Source organism: Nerophis lumbriciformis, linkage group LG13 (assembly GCF_033978685.3).
Source record: "Nerophis lumbriciformis linkage group LG13, RoL_Nlum_v2.1, whole genome shotgun sequence".
NCBI lineage: Eukaryota > Metazoa > Chordata > Actinopteri > Syngnathiformes > Syngnathidae > Nerophis > Nerophis lumbriciformis.
In genome coordinates this window covers 28,503,080-28,525,396 of record NC_084560.2, presented here as the reverse complement: position 1 = coordinate 28,525,396, position 22,317 = coordinate 28,503,080, and the positions used below count along the sequence as shown (strand labels likewise).

Here is a 22,317-nt window from a genome sequence, read left to right as displayed (position 1 = left end):
AATAAATACATATGTTAAGTACATTGAAATAGTTGTAATTTACTAAACATTATTACAATTATTTGGAATGTTTAAAAAATCTCACAAAAAAGTGTAGCTGATTGATGAATTTTAGATAGTATCAATGAAAAGACATTCATCTCCAAATGTATTTTTTATACTATCCAAAAATGTACACAATTGTTATTGTATTTTACATAGTTTGTAATCTTGTTTTAGTTTTTATTGAAATACAATGCCAGAAGAAAAAAAACACTTGAGACATGGGTTACATTTTTTTCATTAGAAAGCAAACAATTTTTGCCAAGCTAGCCGCTGCTATGTTTATTATTATATTATATTATATTATTTATTATTATTTATTTATAGTTTTATTACGTTTATTTATTATAATGATTCATTATTAGCATTTGTGAGTTAATTGTTTTTTGGCTATTTTATACCCATTTATAAAATGCTCTTGAGACCACATGTGGCCCTTGAGCCATAGGTTTGTAACCCTTGTTTGAAACTAATTATAGAATTACGAGGTGATTGTACCTTTTATCAGTCCAGCTACAGTACATTAGATTATGTAACCCGGCTATCAAGTATACACAAGTTTGAGTGTAAAAGTCATTGCACTCCAAAATTTGTATTAAATAATGTAATGTAATGTAATGGTGTTACAGCTTCATAAACTGCGTTACCAACATTTTTCCAAGAACATATGACACAACGTCTCAGCCTTGTAGAGGCACTCCTTATAGACCCTGTTAAATAACTCAACCTTTAAGCTCACCTTTGGCTTATCAAAGTCCCTTTTGGAGGACGTGTGGAGGAGGAGGAGAAGCTGGATAACTCTGGAGCAGCCACATTACACTCTTGCTTTGGGAAGGCTAGCGAGTGAAGACTGGAGCTTTATGGTGAGTGACCCTGTACTTATAATTTTAATGTATTTCCAACATGCATACAGTTACAATATGGGGTACATCACATTCAATTTCTCATTACAGCATTTCTGAATAAGAGTAGGAAGAAGAGCTTACCGTATTTGATATTCCCCATTTTCCATTTCATAGCAATGTCTAATACATTTCTGTGCTCAACTTGGAACATAAACCAATTAAAGGGGTAAATAGATTATTTATCAAGTTAAGTTATAATTCACATAATGAGATGAATAAGATTATCTCATTTTTCAATAAGGTTCAAGATGTTTATCAGGATTCTTCTTCCTTGTACTTAGTAAACACTTTGCATTTGAACAATTTCTTAAACTGGATTGTATTGGTACAATGTTCGACTTCTTTGCTTAATCCATTCTATAATTTAAAGAGCTTTATTAATTACGAAGCCATATTCAGAACTGGTGTTAAAAATGCAAGTAGACCAGTTGTGGTTACGTGCTGGCACAAAAGAGACCTTAAGTGTTAAATTAAAAAGTCTATAATTCATTAATATATACTCATTAATAGATCATATTTAAATATTAGTATACAATATACACAAATGTTTTGTTTTAGAAAAAAAGCAAATTATGTTAGAAAAAAAAAAGAATAAAAAGGTAAATATTATAGATTAAAAATTGTTTTTGTTGTTGGACCTTTACCACATTTGTATTATTTTGTTTTAGTATTTTGTGTTGTTAAATCCTTAACTTTGAACTCTTCCAGTAATGCCTATAGAGTTGCATCATGTGCAGGTGCTTGTCAACCAAAACAACACCACGTCTCACTAGTTTTATTACAATAATAACATTCGAAACCTAATGACGTGGGTCATCGCGGCATTGGCGTTCAAAGTTCAGCGCTCCTCTGAAGTCTGAGTCGCCACCAGCTTAATTGATTAACCATTAACTGTCACTGTGACACTTGCATGGAAGATCAACTTTAAGACTTTAGGGTTACTTTGCTCTTATATTAATCTAATTTGTTGTCATTTAAATGGGAAATTACTTCATCACATTGCAGTAAGTCCTGATTGTTTTTTTCGCGTGTGCGACAGAACATGGCCGTGTACAAGCCAAAGGTGATTTCTCTAACCAAGAGGCCGAGTCAGACATTCGGTTTCTACTTGAGGGTGGAGCACGGCGAGGATGGTCACCTGATTCGCTGCTTGGACATGGGTGGTCCCGCTGAGCTGTCAGGCATGAAGGATGGAGACCGAATCCTCCGAGTGAATGGCAAATTTATCGATGGACTTTCCCATTCTGAGGTGTGTGTGTTCTGAACTGTTCGAGAAAGTCCTGTTCTACTTTTACCAATTGACTTTTTTTTTTAGGTGGTTGAGCTAGTGAGAAGCAGCGGGGCCACAGTCAACTTCCACATTCTGGATGAAGCTTCTTACAAGCAGGCGAAGAATCAAGGAGTAAACCTGGGTGAGCCTCATCTTACACCAGCAGTCAGCACTGTGGTCCAACAACCTCTAAAACCCAGACTCTGCTACCTGGTCAAGTCAAGCTCTGGTTATGGCTTCTCTCTTCGCTCGATTAAAGGTGAGTTTGTTCATTGACCGCATCATATAACACACAAAAATGATGCATTTTTTTAAATGTCCAAGACTAATTTCTATAGAATTCAAGTTGTGCATAGACTACACTTAAATTATACCCAAAGTTTAATTTCAATAGTTCCGTTTGAATTGTCTCTTGATAGAATATTATACAATTAATAATAATAATAATAATGAAATATTTAAAAAATCACAGACTCCCATAAACTGTTTAAAACATGGTGTAATAATATTTGTTTTCTTTTTAAACAAGTGCATTTTTTAGAAACAACTTTTTCTATCAATGTGTTTACATAACTCTATTGTTGTTATTGGGGGAAAAAAAACAAATAGTTTTTGGAAAATGCATTTCAATATATAAATAAGTGTTTGTTTATTGTTGCTATTATTAATATTAGGTCCTGGGGTGGGTCAATGATTTTCAATGCAATAATAAAATAATAATAATAATAAAAAAAGGATAATAATATTTCTCCACAAACCTTACGCTTTTAACGAATAAAAAAATGAAATTATTACGATAGTATAGATTTCAAGGAGTATTTGAATATTAATACTATTGTTATCATAATTATTATTAGGACCTGACAGATGTAATTGTTTGGCAGAAACATTTATTTCCATGCATTATTTATTGTAGTTTGTAAGTAAGTAAGTAAGTACATTTTATTTATAAAGCGTTTTTCAAAGATAAAATCACAAAGCACTGTACAAAACATAGGTGAAGTAAAACAACAATTCAATTAAAACAACAGGAGCAACATCATAAAACGAATACAAAGTGGATTAAAAATTATAGTAAAGGTGCATTAACTAAAAGCTTTACTAAAAAGAGAAGATTTCAAAAGTTTCTTAAAAGTTTCAACACAGTCAAGATCACGGAGGGACTGGTGTAAATTGTTCCAGAGTCTGGGAGCTATAGCCTGGAATGCCAGGTCTCCACGAGTTTTAAAACGAGTTTTTGGGATCTTAAGAAGACCCTGGCCTGAAGACCGGAGGTTGCGCCCTGAGGAGTAGCAAATCAGTGATGTACTGAGTAGCAAATCAGTGATGTACTGAGTGGCCCCACCATGCAACGCACGTAATGTCAGTACTAAAATCTTAAACTCAATGCGGAATTTAACTGGAAGCCAATGAAGACTGGATAGAAGGGGGATGACATGGGCTGTTCTGGGTGTACCGGTCAAAAGTCTGGCAGCCGCATTTTGTACCGTCTGAAGTCTCTTTAGCGTTGACTTGTTGAAGAGAGTGAAAAGAGAATTGCAATAGTCAATGCAAGATGAAATAAACGCGTGAATGATCATTTCCAGATCCAATTTTGACACCAAATTTCTCACTTTAGAAATATTTCTGAGATGATAAAAACAGTTTTTGGTCAGATGACGACAGTGACCCTCCAAAGACATTGACTGATCAAACACAACCCCAAGGTTTCTGAGGCTGCTTTTAACAGATGCACCCAGAGCACCAAGGGAGTTCTTGATCAGGGAGATTTCTTTATCGGGAGAATTTATCAGAGTTTCCGTTTTGTTTGAATTTATCTGGAGGAAATTTGAGGACAACCAGTTTTTAAAAGAGGATACGCACTCCCAAGAACTCAGATAAAAAGTGAAACTCTGAATCATTGAAGGAGCATAACAGTTGAATATCATCTGCATAGAAATTATAAGAAACATTTTTAAAACTACTGATCAACCTCCCAAGCGGCATCAGATACAACAAAAATAAAACAGGCTCCAGAACAGAACCCTGAGCCACACCACATGACAGGACACATTGGACATTACATCATTAAAAGCAACATTAAAATGTATTTCTTTTATATAGGAAGTAAACTACCAGAGAATTGCACCAGAAAACTCCATCTCAGATTTAAGGCGACCTATCAGTATACTGCGATCCACAGTATCAAAGGCAGATGTCAAAACGAGTAAAACCAGAACTGTGACTGGAAACCTGCAAAGGTTTGTAGGGATGATATAGCCTTTTGTGTTTTTCCTTGACCTAACGTGTATATATATATATATATATATAAATATATATATATATATATGTGTGTGTGTGTGTGTGTGTGTGTGTGTGTGTGTGTGTGTGTGTGTGTGTGTGTGTGTGTATATATACACATATATATATATATGTATATATATATATATATATACACATATATATGTGTGTGTGTATATATATATATATATATATATATATACAAATATATGTTTAATTACTATAAAATATAAGTAACTACAAAACATAAATAATATAATAATCTAATTAAAAAATTGGTAATAACAAAAAATATATTTATATACATATATCCTGTAGTACATTTAACGACTTGTAATATATGTTTAAAGTATTTTTTTAATTAAAAAAAACTTAAAAATAAAGTTTAGAGGGGAATTTTGCTGCATGCTTTAAATAGGGAAAAATACTGCCATTTGGAGGACAAATGGAAATTATAAAAATAGAAGGCAAGTAGTCTGAATTGACATCCTAAAATAAATAATTGCTTTAGTTTATGTTATGATAAATGGCTTATTCAAAGGATGACAATCAAAATTCAATGAAAAATAACTAAAAGGCACCCAGAATTTAACATAAATAATGTATATCCTCTTTAGGCGAGCAGGGCATTTTTGTGACGGAGGTGGTGCCCGGCAGCACGTCAGACCGGGCTGGTGTCAAAGTCAACGACCGTCTTGTGGAAATCAACGGGGAGAACGTAGAGAGTGCCGCTCACGAACAAGTGGTGGACAAGATCAAGACAGCGGGCAACAGCCTCATGTTCCTCCTGGTGGACAACGAGGCGGACAGGTACTACCAGAGCGTGCACATGAAGATAACTGCGCGCTTTGCAACTACCAAGTGTCTCCCTCATCATCCACGCATCGTCCACCTCACCAAAGGGCCCGGTGGTTACGGCTTCCTGCTCAAAGAGGAGCCCAATATTGAAGGCAGGTCTATTGCAACCATTTTAACCCTGGCGATGAGTGCATGCTGACAGCGGCCATGCCTACAGGACACATCATTAGGGACGTAGACAGAGCGAGTCCAGCCGAGAGAGAAGGTCTCAGGGACATGGATAGGCTGGTGGCTGTGGACGGCCAGGAGGTGAACAGCTGTACTCATGAACAGGTGGTGGACATGATCAGGCTTGGTGGCAACAAATGCTGCTTCCTAGTGGTGGACAAGGACACTGACCTTGTGTTTGCTCAGGTAAGATCCCATTGCGTCATTATTAGGTATATCTAATAATAAAAATGCCATATTCAATTCAATTAGGACTGTTAAGAATTGTTGATGATTTGTGTTGGATCTGACTAGATTGTGCAGATGTATTTCAGTCAATCATCAAACTTTATATACAGTGTATATTACTTTTCATGCATAGGAGGGTTGCAACACAATGCACTTTACACCAGTTTAAAAAAAAATGCACAAAACTATTGACAATAACAAGACCTGGCACAGCACTGAGGATTGAGGAAAAACGCCACTTCTTTCATGTAAAAAAAATATATATAAAGATCATAGATTTTAAAATATAAGTCAATATAAATAATAAATAAATAAAACACATAAAATAGTAAGAATAATAGGAGTAATAATAACAATAAATACAACTAAAAAAGTACTAAGGAATCAAGAAGAGTTTAAAATTATCAGTAAAAAGCCTGATTAAAAAGGTGTAACCTTTTTTTTTTTTAAATATCAAGGGTCTTATTGCGGTAGTAAAGTGAGTGTAATATGCTTAATGCAGAAGATGAATAAAATATGCCTGTGTCCCACACAGGCTAAAGTGTCACCGATGCTTTTCTGGGAGGAGGAGAAGGACTCTCTTTCCCCACCTAGTTACTCCGAGGCAATTACCTTACCCGCCCTGGTTAAACCATCCACACCTGCTCAGGAGGAGATGGACAAGAATGAGGAGCTCAAAACTAAATTGTGTAAGATGGAGAAGACAGCAGCTGGATTTGGCTTCCACCTAAACGGCATCCAGGGTGTGTTTGGCCAGTACATTACAGAGGTAAGACAAGATCTATCTATCCTTGAATTTCAAACTGATGTGACATGAGAGGGCACGGCTCATCTCAGGTGGTGAAGGGCGGAGTCGCCGACCAGGCCGATCTGGAGAACGGCGACATGGTGGTGGAGGTCAATGGGAAGAATGTGGAGAAGAGCCTCCACGAGGATGTGGTTGCCATGATCCGCAGCAGTGGAAGCTCTCTGGAGCTGCTGGTGGTCCCAAAGAGCGTTTCCGATCAAGTCAAGGATAAAGGGGTCCCCATCACACGGGACCTTGTGCAGGAGACGTCACAAGCGCAGGTTCACAACCAAGAGGAGGCACAGCAAACTCCCACTAAAGAAAGGGTGAGCAGCTTTTAGGTGTTCTATTAAGGGACGTACACACAGTAAACATTTATATTTTAACCCAAAGTGAAAAATGTCCTTAAAAATCAAGCTTTTCAATCAAAAGTAAGCACTTCTCTACATTAAAATCAACATAAAAGCTAAGTGACTGCTAATTGTGCAAAAAGGGCCCTATTCTCATGTTTGTGCTTCAGTGTTTTTTTACGTGCTTGAAGTTACGCATGTTCCTTTTATTCTTATTCTCCCATCCAGCCTGAGGACACGCCCAACCCCACATAAGTTAGGCAAAAGTGATTAAGTCCGTAATGAAGGCGGACTTCGCCACATTGCGTGAAAATCATAGAGTTTTACTCACACTTGTGAATGTCATTGAAATCCATAAATAAGAAAACACTTTAACTTTGAAAAGGGCATATCCATCCAGGTTGTGCGTCTCACGTGAACGTGTGTCGCCATGGTGATGTAGTGTGTATGCACGCCACAACCGCGTCATCTTCCTCAGGGCTGGATGTAAATAATAATCCATAGGTAACCCTTTGTGTAACTGTTATTATAACCACCATATTGGTATTTGGGATGTTAGGAGTTGTGTTTAGTACAAATGTTTGTGAAGCTGTGATACTTCGGAAGTGCTTAGACAGCTGTTTATGTGCTTACGCGAGCGAGCGTGACGGTTTGACATTATCCAAAAAAACAATGGAAACAAGTGATAGATGTTACATTATATATGTGTTTTCTGTTAAGTACAGTAGTTACATATTGTAGTTCAGTGATCACTGTCCAGATGCATTGCACATCCGTTAATACCAGGATGTTCAAACACGGCTAGACATACGTGCAGCCACCTTCCACAATGTGCATTTTGATTTTTGATAGTTAATACAGAGTGGCATTATGGTCCTTTTATCTTCATCTCAATGGATGATTCCAGGTGTCCCTTTTAGAACGATCGGAAAAGATTTGATGACTTTCTGGAAGTTTCTTGTACCATTTTATTACTTGTGATGACTGCATCCAAACTTGAATGTTTCACCCTCCAAGGGCACTAGACTTATTCCAGCCTCAGAGGCGTGTAAGAAAAAAGTACTAAAATCCACGAGGAATATGTGAAAAACCAGATTACACAGGGAACGCCCACATTTAAGGAGTTTCTCCACCCAGTGTGTGCATCTTGGAAGAAGGCGCGCAATGACAGACTTAAATCAAGGAGTAGAAGCCACACAGCCAGAACCCGCGGAGATGAGCACCTGGGAGAATAGGGCTTTAATCACACAACTTTTCTTTTCAATCCTGTCGTTAATAATTGCTTATTTTTCTCTATTTGCAGACCGCATCAGTGTCTTCATCTTGTTCTCAAAGTAGTTTGGATGACAGACTTTAAGAGGGCACAACACTCAAACTGAATCGAAACTGCTTTGCCTCATTTTACACCTGCTGGTCCCAATATTCGGTACATCTCTGTTGCAGCACAAAAAAATATGTTTTATTATTATTGTGGTTCTATGTATTATTTTATTAATGGATGTCATTCGGGGTACCTAATGTTGTGGGCAGATTAAAACAAATATAATTGACAATGACAAAATTGACAATGTCAAGAGCACAGCCAATCCAAATCTGACAAAAATGAGTACACCCCTCACATTTGAACAGGCATTTTATGATTTCCTCTTAAGGGACAATACTATAGAAAGTAAACTGGATATAACTTAAGACTAGTCTGTGTACAGTATGTATAGCAGTTTTACTTTCAACACAGAAACATTATTGTCTAAATGTCGAGCAACACAAGGAGAGTAGCAAAATTTCGAGTATGGTAGTGTCATGGTCTGGGGTTGCATGACACCTAGTGAGTTGTGGTTCACTGAGGGACATGTGTAACAATCCACCAGTGACATGGAAGATGACTATAGGATTACTCAGACTGCATGTCCAGAAATTGGATGTTCACTGTGAGGTGTACTCAGCTTGTGTTGCTAGCCATTTACACTATACTTGTCATGCGTTCACTCATTTTCAGTACATAGTACATCTACATGCATAGTAGAGGGCATGGGTTCGATTCCCATCAAGATAGCGTGAAAAACTAAGCCCTTACCATTCATGCTATTGGAAAAAAACAAGCTACACACTGACTTCTCTTAATTCCAATTGTATTTCTATCATTTTGTCACATGAGAAAATATATTTAATAGTTTAATAGACTTTTTATGGGGGTACAGAAAATAAATACCTAATACTATAATAAATGTATCCCCTTAGGACATGAAAAGACTTGTTTAATCTGATTAATTGCTCTTTTACTGAAAAAATCCTTTTGAATATTAATACATCCCCCAAACAATAAAAACATAACTTCAGCAAACAATAAGAATGTTTATTTTGCCCTCAATACAAAAAGTGCTTTTATTGTGAAATTAATTACATGATTTCAAAATTTACGTATAAAAAAGCGGTTTTGCTCCAGTGTGTTTAGACTAAATTAAAAAAATTAAAAATTAAATGAATACAAAGTACAAATAAAACCTTTTATTCTGCATTTCTTTCCCATGACAGTCGTTTCTGATTCAGGAACACTGCACTGGAATACAAATATGATTAAAGATAGAAAACATGTATATTGGCGATGCTTTAATTCCACAATGCATGTAAGCCTAGCAGTGGAGGGCGTCTCAGAAGGCCATGTGTTTCTCTGGCGCCTGCTTGTGGGCCAGGTAGAGGAAGAGGATGCTGGATAGGGCACTGACCAGGAAGATGACGTCAAACCAGCGGTGGTAGAAATTAAACTGCAGCTCTCCCAGCACCTCCGTGACAATGGAGCGGTACTCCAGCGGCATACTCATGCGCATCAGCAGCACCGACGACACAAAGTACATGCCCTGACGAGGACAAAAGTCGCAACGTTTACGACGCTGCCTTGAAGTGGAAGAACGCGTAATCTCACCATGATTTGAGCCAGTACCAGCACAATGACGTTGGAAGACTTGCTGCTGGATATGGCGTAGAAGAACTACGAAGGAAGACGTGTCAATAAAACACAACAAACGCCGGTCGCCATTTTGTCATCCTTATACCTTTGTGAGAGTGATGAGAAGGCCTCTTATGGACGTCACGATAATGATGCCCACCAGGATGAAGGAGATGTGCTGGGACCAAAACTTCACCTGAAAGTCGAAAAGAATAACTTGAAATGTATGCTAATATACACCTACAATAGTTTGAATAAAACACTGTCAGTGAGACTGAAAAGTTGTGTTAAAGTTTGTGCTATGGCGCCATCTTATGGACTAGTTTGCTCAGTGCAGGTGCTGCTGGGTGAATGTCAGTATTTTCTTCTGTTTAGTTCGATCCTGCGCTCGGGATCTTTCTGTGTGGAGTTTGCATGTTCTCCCCGTGACTGCGTGGGTTCCCTCCGGATACTCCGGCTTCCTCCCACCTCCAAAGACATGCACCTGGGGATATTGGCCCTAGTGTGTGAATGTTGTCTGTCTATCTGTGTTGGCCCTGCGATGAGGTGGCGACTTGTCTAGAGTGTACCCAGCCTTCCGCCCGAATGCAGCTGAGATAGGCTCCAGCGACCCACCGCGACCCCGAAAGGGACAAGCGGTAGAAAATGGATGGATGGATGGATAGTGCTGTAAACTGAAAGTACAAGTGTTGTTCTGTTTTCGAGTCATCCATAGTGTTTCTACTTCTATGGTTTCTTCATTCAACACTCCAAGCAACGTTTGTAAGTTTTACAACGTACCTAAAACAACTCATACTTACTAAACCGCCACCAGTTTTATAGAAGTGTTTTCATGCATATCTGTATGTGTTATCGGAATTTCATTATTTTTTTCATTTATTTATTTATTTCAGGCAATGACATAAAAAAGTACAAAGTTGACAACACATAATAATATAAATTAATATAGTGCAAAAGGTAATGTATAGTATGTATGTAATGTAATCAAGCTGGCATTGTTAGCATTAGCTAATATGCTAAGATGTTTACAACTGTCTGTGTTAGTATTATTAACTTACAATGGCATTCCTTTTGTATTGTTTCAGTTTTACAAATTCCTCAGTAAATTCACCACAATGCCACCGTGGAGTTATTGAGTCTGTTTAGCTGATTAGAGAGCTAGCATTTGCAGCTGGTGAGTCCATGACGATGACTTCTGTTTTGTTTGATCAGCCGTTTTAATGCCGTGTTACAGGCACCGTTTGGAATCAATAAGGTACATTTACAAAATTTTTCTGTGTAAATAACTCATTTCACACAGCAAGACAGTGGAACAGGGTACCTCACCATAAGAAGGTCCAAAGACATGCACCTGTGGATAGGTTGATTGGCAACACTAAATTGGCTCGTGAGTGTGAACGTGAGTGTGAATGTTGTCTATCTGCGTTGGCCCTGTGATGAGGTGGCTACTTGTCCAAAGTGTACCCCGCCTTCCGCCTGAGTGCAGCTGGGATAGGCTCCGCGCCCCCGAGAGGAACCAGCGGTAGAAAATGGATGGATGGATAACTAATTTCACAACGTACATATGTTTTGCTTGTAGTCCGGTGTGGCTAGTATATGAACAATTTTGTTATTCTTCTAAAATTTAGTGGGTGTGGATTACATATCGGTGCATTCTATAGTTCGGAAAATACGGTATAAATGCATGATAAAATTAACTATAATTAACTTAGTTTTTCTGAAAGAGATCATATTCTGATTTTTTTCTACATTTAAAACACTTCCTTGTGGGCTATAAAACATGTAATGGTGGTTATTTGGGCAAAATGTTGTATAGATTATGTTTTACAGACCATCTTCAAGCCGCTTTGTGAGTGTCTCTTAAGGATACGCCGTTTTGTGGGCGGTTTTATTTACGTGCTTCCAATTCAACTGCGTCTTCTTTCCGTCAATCATGTTGTAGTTTTTAGCGCTTCCATAGCGAGTCTACTGACAGATTTAAGTTAGAACTGTACGTTACTTTGTATTAGGAAACAGTGGAGGATGCATGTGCATGTACGAGCCAGTCTGCCCCACATCAAAAGGATAGAGAAAAAGAAGGAACTTCGTAACTACAGCGTCAGACTACAGTGGCCGACTTGCGCAAAGATCTGTAGGTACATTTATTCCATACTGACTTCACAAATGGGGTAAAACACCACAAATTGGACAAATTCTAAGCGGCTCGTTTTGAGAAAGTCTGAAGAAAAGCAAGATTATTTTATGAATATCTCCGCAATGCCTCCATGATTTTATTTCAAATTTTCAGGACTTATGCAGATCCCAAATACACAGGTACAAATAGGTAAGAAACATTTGGTTTTGCCCCTGCGATGAGGTGGCGACTTGTCCAGGGTGTACCCCGCCTTCCGCCCGATTGTAGCTGAGATAGGCTCCAGCGCCCCCCGCGACCTCAAAGGGAATAAGCGGTAGAAAATGGATGGATGGGGCATTTGGTTTTGCATAATAGATCCTCTTTAAGCAAAGTGTCTTCGACATTGCCCTGATTGCATATTTAATTAATACAATTTAACAAATGTATTTAAACTGCATTTGTTGCCTGCCCCCAGTCTCGAAGATTATACTTCCATCCACCTTCTACCGCTTGTCCCTCTCGGGATCGCGGGCTGTGGCTGGAGCCTATACTTCAACATGAAAAATAATAATTTTAACGTATTTGCTAATTATATGCTAAAAAACTTACCTACGTTACTAAAATGAGTCATGTTCACCATAGGAACCTTGAACAAAAATTAAAATAGGTTGCCTAAGATAGGCCCGATACACATTTTAAATAGTAGTAGTAGTATAGCTGTTAATCGGTTCCCGGCCTGACCGTGGAAAATGAGTTTCTGCCAAGTAGGAATGATTTATTATACATAGAATATTAGCTTACAGTTTACGACCTTCTAAATATATTTTTATGTCCTCTAGACATAAAATTACACCTATATAAAATGGTTACATTCCTTTAATCCAGTGTAGTGATGCTGTCGTAGGCTAAACCAATCAGTGGCCATGATAATGAACCTCGCACTCTGATTGGTTAGGTCTCATCTAGTGGCCAATCCTACTGTAGTATTAATATATTTAGTTCAGTTAGCTATTTTCATGCTTGAAAATGCTTAATTTCTCCAACAAATATGTACAATTAGAAATGTAAGTTCATTTTTGAAACAGTTAGAACATGTAAATGGCACTGATTGGGGTGGAATGTTTTTTTATATTTATCCATGTAGTTTTTTATAACGTGTGTGTATAAGTGTGAGTTTCATGTGGTCTTACATCAAACTGGATGCCCAAGTAGTTGACTGTTATTTCAATGCCTCTGGTCACAGGATCTGTCTTCCCCACACGGTCAAACACAATGTTTATGGTGGCCTATGATGGATAGAACACATTTTGTACTATTAGAGTTGTTAATAGTGATAATTCATTAACTCTAAGCTTGCTTGTGTGTGTGTGTGTGTGTGTGTGTGTGTGTGTGTGTGTGTGTGTGTGTGTGTGTGTCCTCACCATAAAAATCTTCCACACACAATAGATGGAGAAGAAGTAGCCAAGGAAGTTGAAGTACTTTCCCTGGAACGTCTTGGAGTATTCGATACGCTCCTGAAAAGAAAGTGAGTCATTACTTGCAGCAAAATGTACAAATAAAGTTAACTGTTCAATTTTGAATAATGACTGTGTTCATGTTACCTTGGTGGCTTGCAGGTCTACCGTCTCCAGAAAAAGTTGTCGACTGAGCTCCTCCAGAGCGTCCACCTCCTGCTGGATGAGAGACAGGTCTGCACCGAGAGAGACAAGACAGACAAACATGTAAGTCATGTTTTTTTCCTAATTAAGCACAGAAGTGGACATTTAAATGAAAAATACTTTCGCTGCCCGTTTGCGGCGAAGTGACGCTCTTGATCATGCCCCACAATCCTGTCTGTTTGTTCTGGTCTTCTCCACGTTGGTACATCTGTCTCCGTGTCATTGCGATGCTACACGGGTACAAACATGTTTTTACATGTCTTATAAACTTTTACACTTTTTTAACCTACCGCTTTTTCTTGCTAACAATCATGTCCATAGTTTGGAGCAACCGCCTCTCCAAAGCGAGGATGTCACTGTCTGTTACATTCCTGTAAGAGGTCAAAAAGAACTGCAAAATCAGATACACATAATAAAACAATACTTGACTAATAGTACTGGTAGTAATAGAAATACAAATAGTAGCTTAACGATATCTAATATAAAAAAATACACATCTAAAAAAATAAAACAAGAATACAAGTAGAAACCAAGTCAGATACATATTGATGAAATCAATAAATTATAAAACACATGAAAAATGTAATCTTAAAGAAATATAAGTAGGCATGTAATACTAATACCTGTGAAAAAATAAACGTGAAATAACACTATACAATATTAAACATGCAAAAATTGAAATATAAAAAAGACTGTTAATGGTTATATATAATCGATAGTGTATTAATATGTATAATTGTTGTATGTATAGTAGTAACAAATACATATATATATATTTATTTATTTTTTGCAATACAAAAGTCTACGCAGGTTTCAAAAAGTTAAAATTTCAACGTTTTAATCACTTTGTAAAGACCATAATAAAAAAAATTATACATCCGTTACACAGCCATACTGACCAGAAAGTACAAGTCGATCTATTGACATCTATTGACACGGAATTGTCTCAGATATCCAACCTTTCGTAGTCATTTTTAAGACTTTCCTAAATTTCAATAGAATTTAAGACTAATTAAAGTGTTAAATTTAAATGATATGATTTTAGACTTTTAAAGACCCCACGGGTACAATGAATAACTGCAACATAAAATAAATAATGAAAAATACAATTAATAGTGATTTAAAAAAATCATAACTTGGGCCTTGGCTAACCGCTGCGAGATAAAAACATTGACAAATACAAAATGTGATGATAATAATACACAGTAGAAAACAACAAAGTGGTTTACATCATCTAAATATAAAGATCCGGCTCCATTCTGCCAACTAAACATATCTATGAGCAAACTGCAAACTCAAAGCTGTGCTGACCTGAGGAAGTATGACATGTACGTGTAGGGACAGTTGACGGCACCAAAGCCAGACAAGAGAGCCATGAGCGTGACTCCAATCACACCGACACGACTGATTAGCTGCTCGATAGAGAGAATGCCTGAAGAGAACATGATAACATAAATACATGTGCTGTGGTTTTACTGTTTGCATGCAAGCAGGAGTGATGACGCTGACTTACCGTGTTTTGGACTAAGAATGGGAAATGGGTCGCCCAACTTCCAGAAGAAATACATGAAGGTAAACCACACCATGCATGCAAAAAGCAACTTCTGTCTCTGCACTACAGTACACAAAGCAAACAGCTTTTTGTTCAATACTGGTGTGTATACATAAACCCAGTCAAGTTGCGTCAGTGTCTTTACTCACACAGGCGTATGTTGCTCACGACAAAATACCCAATATAAAAAGGCACCACAAAAATGAGAACCAGCAGAATCACATGAAGGTTCAGCTTCCAGTGAAAGTACCTGGAACTTAGAGCAGACAATGAAGGTAATTTAATATATTCTAGTTAAGCTCCAGGGGTCGGACAAGCGGTAGGAAATGGATGGATGGATAATACCAAGCAAGATCGTGTGCATACCTGCTACTTAAGGCACCCAGTATCTCAAAGATGATGAGCTCAAACATAGTACATGAAAAAGCAAAGGTGATGGAGAAGACCACCTGGACCACATACTGACGCACCTGTAAAAAAAAGAAAACACACCTTTAATAGAAATGAAAGCTGACAGTTTATTAATGATAATAAAGACTAGTAAAACATAACATGTGTCATCGCAGTATTGATTGATTGATTGAGACTTTTATTAGTAGGTTGCAGCACAGTGAAGTATATATTCCGTACAATTGACCACTAAATGGTAACACCCGAATAAGTTTTTCAACTTGTTTAAGTCGGGGTCCACACCATTGATTCATGATACAGTCACCACACAAGATAATCATCAGGGTGTATACATTTAATTATTTGCATTATTTATAATTCGGGGTGTGGAGGGGGTGGGGGGGTTAGGTTTGGTTGTACCTCGTAGTCTTTGAAAAGCCGCCGCATAAAGAATAGCCATCCAAATCCAAAGAATAGCACCTGCAAATTGACAAAATATTAATGTACACAGCACTACTAACGTCGTGGACATGCCTTCATAGATACACGACTAGTATGTTGTATTTAGTTCGTGCGTTTACTTTTTATTGTAACCCATAATAGCAAAGTTGAACTAAAAAGCATAACTAGTAAGACCATGTCAATTTAAAAAAACAACAGCTTCTCACAGTACCTGAGAGGTGAACATGATGACAGAATCCACCAGAAACGACATGACGCGTTGTGTATTAAAACAGCCACTAAAACAATCAATGTGCAATAGTGTAGGATTTTAGAGCATACTGGAACACAAAGCTTGTTTTAGTCATATTAATAAATGATCAACGCAATGTTTGCTATTCTTGTTATTAATGCGTAAAGTTGCGACGGTCGTTTACAAATTACGTCATCGATATGACGGTCACTTCCGTCGCAAATTGATGACGTAATATTTACGTTACCCCACAAAATATGTCTTGTTTCAACTAATTTGTAATATATTATTTGATATGGCAATTGTTATATACGTATGTATGATACATTATATGCATATCTTAAGTGAAATCGAAAAATAGTTGAAAAACTGAAAATACGAGCACGAGTTCTGTCTTTCTGTCTCAATCTCAATCCATTGCTTGTAAATAGCGGCCATATTGAAACGGTACTGTACTTTTGCGGAAGTAGCATATTAAATGTCTTTGGAAAGTGTTTTTATTTTAATGTTGATATGTATGACATACAAGTATGGTGTTTTCAACAGTTCTAATTTACTTGGTTATAAAGATATTCCTTCAAGTGAAGGCACCAAAGGTTTTGGTGCTATTAAAAATATGTAAATACATAATTCCCTCGTTTATCGCTGTTATTTGGCTCCGGGCCTGACCATGGTGAATTAATTTCCGTAAAGAAGGAATTATCCATCCATCCGAAGTCGGGTCGTGGGGGTAGCAGCCTAAGCAGGGAAACCCAGACTTCCCTCTCCCCAGCCACTTCGTCCAGCTCCTCCCGGGGGATCCCGAGGCATTCCCAGGCCAGCCGGGAGACACAGTCTTCCCAACGTGTCCTGGGTCTTCCCCCTGGCCTCCTACCGGTCGGACGTGCCAGAAACACCTCCCTAGGGAGGCGTTCGGGTGGCATCCTGACCAGATGCCCGAACCACCTCATCTGGCTCCTCTCATACCTTCAACATAAAACTAAAACTGTTTAGGACATTCTAAATATGTTTTAACAATGAGTGCCCTAGACATGAAATGACACCCACATAGTTAAACTCTTTTAATCCAATATAGTATTGCTGCCTCAGGCTGAGCCAATCAGTGTCCATGATACTGAACATTGCACTCTGATTGGTTTGGTATGGTTTCTTCTAGTGGTCAGTGCCACTGTGGTATTAACATTTTTCACTCTTAAAGCCATTTGTGTGCTTAAAAATGCTTAATTTTGCCCAAAAATGCATTTAAAATATGCTTTAAAAAGCTACAAAATTCGAAACGTGATGTAGGGAAGGACAACTGTATTTAAAATGTAACAAGTAATGTAAACAAATCAAAACTCTTTTAAATTACTTCCATATTGAAGTTGTTATTGTTGTGTTAATGACACTACAATGTACTAGAAATGTTGTAAGAAATAGGCCATAGTTCCAAAGGAAACATAATGACATCATTCTCTCTAATGCATCATGCATAGTGTGACAGTGACAGTCAGTGATGTCATCTTTGTACTTCTCTCAATGTAATCAAAATATTGATCCCCCTCCTTGCACCAGCACATTTGATCTAAAATTGTGAAATCGTTGCGCGCAAACTGAGCAAGTCAAGATGCCCAGAAAAGGTAAAGGAAAGAAGGGCAAAGGCGCAGGAGACGACCCGAGTCTCCGTCCCCAGATCTTGAGAGATAAGCTGAAAAAGGAGGACGCCAACACGGTGGTGAACTCCGTGAAGCTGAACGACATCTATCGTGTCAATCTGCGCCGCAATAGGTGTGTCCAGCTCAAGGAGGAAATTGGGGCTCTTCGGCAGACATTCGAGCGGCGAGATCAGGACCTAAACCGCGCTGTGGAGAGGTTTTCATGTGGCGTGCAGGATGCAGAGCGCCTCTCGTACCAAGTGTGGCGTGTTCATCGAGAGAAGGTGGAGCGTCTGCGCGCCTTGCAGGAAAAAAGGGTCAAGTTCTTGCTGCAACAGTGGGACATGGGCCAGGAGGTCTTTGACGGCAAGCTGGAGTGCATAAGCAAAACGATGGCAGTGTACTTCCTGCAGTCTCGAGTGGGTTTTGAGAACACATTAGTCCACTTGGAGCGACACCATCAGCAGGCCTTAGCGACCATCCACAGACTGTACAGCGAGCCCATGGAGGGTCACGCGGTGTACGAGAAAACCAAGGACTTTGAGGTGGAGGAGTGTTTCTTGGATCAGAACGTGAAGGTCCTCAAAAATCAAAAGGCAGAAAAGCGCTACCTCATAGAGAAGGAGAACGTGGAGTACATGGAGGAGAAAAAACAAATCTCAGTCAACACGTCCAAGAAGAGCGTGGCGCTGTACAACACCATCATCGAGACGCAGTCCCGGCTGGAGGCCACCGAGAAGAGCAACTCGGCCATGACGGCCAAGCTGACGTCCGCCAGGAACAACGCCAAGGCCAAAATCCACATGCTCCTCAGCCAGATGGCTCAGAATCGCGTGCCGGTCCAGACTATGATGAATGAGATCAGCATCCGCAGCAACGGCGCCGCAAAGAGCCTGAGGACGATCATCGCCCAGGGAACTAGGGTCCTGAAGCTGGCCGAGATGTGCCGCCATTTGGAGAGCCAGCAAAACGAACTGGTGGATGCTAAAGAACTTGCTAAAGAGTCCAAAACGGAGGCAGTGGAGCCGTCGGACATGTTAGAGTTCCCCGAACTGAAGAAGCGCTACAACAGTGCACAACTCCACCAGGAGTCTTTGATGCAGCACAATAGGAACCTGAAAGAGGTTAACCAGCAGCTGCATCTCCTCACCTATCAATTCATGGACGCCAAGACCATGAACCCTGACACCCACAATGGACCTTACAACCCCCTGCTGGTGAAACACGCCCCCGTTATGAAAAATGGCACCAATAAGCACCTGTGCTGTGTCATCGAAGGCGTGCACGCCATCCGGACACTAACTATCAACAAATGAAGAACATACCGTAAATACTATAATTGTATCGTTTGTTTACCTAATTGAAAGCAGGAGAAGGTATTGGTTTTAAATAAAGTCCATTCTCGCTATTAGATGGCGAAAAACATGAAATATGCCTATTTATTGTGATAGTCTAGATCCTCTCCAGTATTAATTTTTACACGTCAAGAAACAATACAGGCATTAGGGATGTATATCGTTAGGAATTTATCGATATTGATACCAATATCAATATTCCTTATCAATACCGGTATTCATCCGTACTCTTCTTATCAGTACTGTATCTTTTATAGTACACATAAAGATGTGAAAACATTAGTTTTTATTTACACAAGAGGTTGTCTACTACCAACATGTAACATCTCACAGCAGGGAAGTCTTTTATCAAAACATGCTTTTTAAATCTTAAACAAGTCAACTATGTTTGCAGTGCAAGGTGCAATGCAGTTAGGTCGTCAACTTATAAGACCACACAGATCCATCCTTGGGGTTATATTTATTACAGTTACACTCATCGTGAAATTACGTGGGTGTGCATTTAAGCAAGGTGTGTGGAACTCCCCTCTGTACGTCAACTTTGTGGCTTTCCTCAAGGCGTTTGACAGCCTCCATCGCGACACGTTGTGAAAACGTTATGGAATCCCAGCCAAACTGACCCCACTCATCCAGAAATCCTACAAGGGAATGAATGTCTGCCAGGTCGTCTACGGAGCTGACCAGACGCTTTGACATAAAGTCTGGTGTCAAGAATGTCTCTTATTGCCGTTTCTGTTCCTCCTCGCCATCGACTGGTTGATGAAGCAGACGACGGACGGAAAAAAGAACGGCATCCAGTGGACCCTCTGGTTACAGCTGGATGACCTGGACTTAGCCAACGACCTTGCCCTACTCTCGCACGACAAAACGTCAACTCTAGCCTTCTTTAACTTCCCAAGTTGGCCTCCACATCCACCCCCGAAGACCAAGATCCTGAAGATCTACTCTACCAACACAGAGCCAGTGAAGTTTGGCACAAACAACCTAAGGAAGTGGAGACCTTCACGTATCCAGGCAATGTGGTGGACCAACAGGGAGAACCGGACATGGACGTGAGAACCCGCATTGGAAAGGCAAGGGCATCCTTCATCACCCTCAAGAACATCTGGAGATCCCACCTAATCACAATGCACACAAAGATTTGCCTGTTCAACTCGAACATCAAGTCTGTCCTGCTGTACAGAGCTGAAACATGGTGATCAACAAAAACCACCAAGAGTGTACAGACATTCATCAATACCTGTCTGAGAAGAATCTTTAAGATGCACTGGCCGGAAACCATCTGCAACACAGATCTCTGGCAACGAACAAACCATGCACCATTGGAGGAAGTCAGCAGGAGGAGAAGATCGGGTTGGATCGGCCATGCCCTGAAGAAACCAACATCCAACATCACCAGCCACAGGCCCTGACCTAGAATCCCCAGGGGAAGAGGAAACAAGGAAGACCAAGGAACATGTGGAGAAGGGACCTGGAGGCTGACGCCAAGCAGATCAGTCACACCTGGAGGGAGCTAGAATCAAATCAAATCAAATCAACTTTATTTATAGAGCACATTTAAAAAGGATCGCCCAGGACACAGGACGAGGCCGGGGAGTTGTTGATGGCCTATTCCTCACCAGGGGTACAAGGCCCTCGAATAAAATCATGAATAAAAATAAAATTACCATAAAAATAAACGTGAATTAATTCATGAATTAATCGTGAGCGATAAAAAGCAGTAATACCACTGAAGCGATTATTCCAAACAACACATTAGTTTTAAAGCGCATGCAGAGGTAAAGAAAGTTGCTGGATACTGCTACTTTAAATGCAGCTACTACCATTTTGTGGCACTAATTAAAAGAAATAAAAACTACATGAGAAGTTTGCCAACAGCCACAGCTGTTAATGGCAATGGACCCCATTCAGCAACAGTTCTTAAGAACACATTTTGTTCTTAGGAACATTTACGAAGTTTTTAAGCAGATGTTTGTATTCACCAATGTTTTCTTAGCTGGGATTTGTTCGTAGGTAAGAACAAAATCTACGAGTGCTACAGAGCAATCTTAGGGTGGCCTATTTGTTCTTAAGTGTGAAAAGTTTCCCTACTTCTATTGTCTAATGTTAAATGAATATCATGGATGGATGGATAGATGGATAGAGATAAGACAGACAGACAGACATATAGCAAAATGAGCAATATATAGACATTTCAAAATACTGTGTGCGTACACACGCACACGCACACACACACACACACACACACACACACACACACACACACACACACACACACACACACACACACAATGGCAATGCTTTTGCTGCTACTGCAAGATGCCGCAGATCGTGGCCTGGGCAGGGAGCGCATATTTCACGACCATGTAGACCTATTTGCCCGAAGTGACGAATATTTATTTGTACGCTTTAGGCTACCGAGAGCTGTCACCCCTTTCTTAAATTTACGTTTTGACATTATGTATTTCCCCCGCGGGATAATATGAATTTCTCTTCTATAATCTGTGTTTTTTCCGTGTTTGATGTTCGGCTTTTCCGCCGGAATTGTGCCCTTTTATGGGGAATTATAAGGGCGTTTAACCTATGCAAATTACGAAATTAAGGGCGTTTACATATACATATTGTGGAAATAAGGGCGTGTTTATATGCAAATTATGATAGACACATACGCGCTAACCATTTGGCATTCAGAAACTTAAGAACAGCAGCTGGGAACAATTTGGGCGTTTAGGAACACGTCATAAATTTCAATGGACTCCTCTTAGGAAATCACTTAGGAAGAAAGATAAGAGGAAAAGATAGGAACTTATTGCTGAATGGGGCCCAATGTTTTTTGGTGCTAATCAGAGATATTGGCGGTTATTTGCTTTGAATCAATTAATTGCCATCAATTAATTGATTTTTAAATGTCATTATTGATTGAATAGAGACAGTTTATTGGCGCTTCTGCAACGGTATACAGTAAGACCTTCGCCAAGGCCAAACATCTATGTTCCACTCAAGCGTCATCTCTTTGCCCAGCTGCACCGCCTGCCCCACCGATGCAAGTAGACAGTAACAGTAAAAAGTGATTACTAAATAATTCCAAA

At 39.2% G+C, this 22,317-nt stretch overlaps 3 protein-coding genes across 4 annotated transcripts; 2 read left to right on the top strand and 1 right to left on the bottom strand.

The window, feature by feature from the left end:
• The first annotated feature begins 112 nt into the window (after window positions 1-112).
• pdzk1 (PDZ domain containing 1) lies at window positions 113-8,577 on the top strand. Of its 2 annotated transcripts, XM_061971354.2 has the most exons (8): window positions 113-905; window positions 1,987-2,196; window positions 2,263-2,476; window positions 5,115-5,447; window positions 5,513-5,709; window positions 6,287-6,520; window positions 6,589-6,864; window positions 8,192-8,577. In XM_061971354.2, exons 1-8 carry the CDS (start codon window positions 903-905, stop codon window positions 8,243-8,245), a joined length of 1,521 nt encoding a protein of 506 aa, XP_061827338.1. In that variant the 5' UTR covers window positions 113-902; the 3' UTR covers window positions 8,246-8,577. The 2 variants fall into 2 exon arrangements, with proteins under 2 accessions (XP_061827338.1, XP_061827339.1); XM_061971355.2 differs by having other exon boundaries at window positions 113-2,196.
• Window positions 8,578-9,378: 801 nt separating this feature from the next.
• On the bottom strand, window positions 9,379-16,463 carry LOC133613659 (Golgi pH regulator). Its single transcript, XM_061971356.2, has 14 exons — window positions 16,219-16,463; window positions 15,966-16,025; window positions 15,522-15,625; window positions 15,305-15,411; window positions 15,117-15,218; window positions 14,915-15,035; window positions 13,894-13,974; window positions 13,724-13,833; window positions 13,547-13,635; window positions 13,367-13,459; window positions 13,136-13,231; window positions 9,939-10,028; window positions 9,809-9,874; window positions 9,379-9,743 (listed from the first exon to the last, which is right to left on the bottom strand). The coding sequence occupies exons 1-14, from the start codon at window positions 16,258-16,260 to the stop codon at window positions 9,537-9,539; spliced, it is 1,368 nt and encodes a 455-aa protein (XP_061827340.1). The 5' UTR covers window positions 16,261-16,463; the 3' UTR covers window positions 9,379-9,536.
• Window positions 16,464-17,683: 1,220 nt separating this feature from the next.
• LOC133613177 (dynein regulatory complex subunit 2-like) lies at window positions 17,684-19,368 on the top strand. Its single transcript, XM_061970573.2, has one exon. The coding sequence runs from the start codon at window positions 17,846-17,848 to the stop codon at window positions 19,187-19,189; it is 1,344 nt and encodes a 447-aa protein (XP_061826557.1). The 5' UTR covers window positions 17,684-17,845; the 3' UTR covers window positions 19,190-19,368.
• Window positions 19,369-22,317: the final 2,949 nt, after the last annotated feature.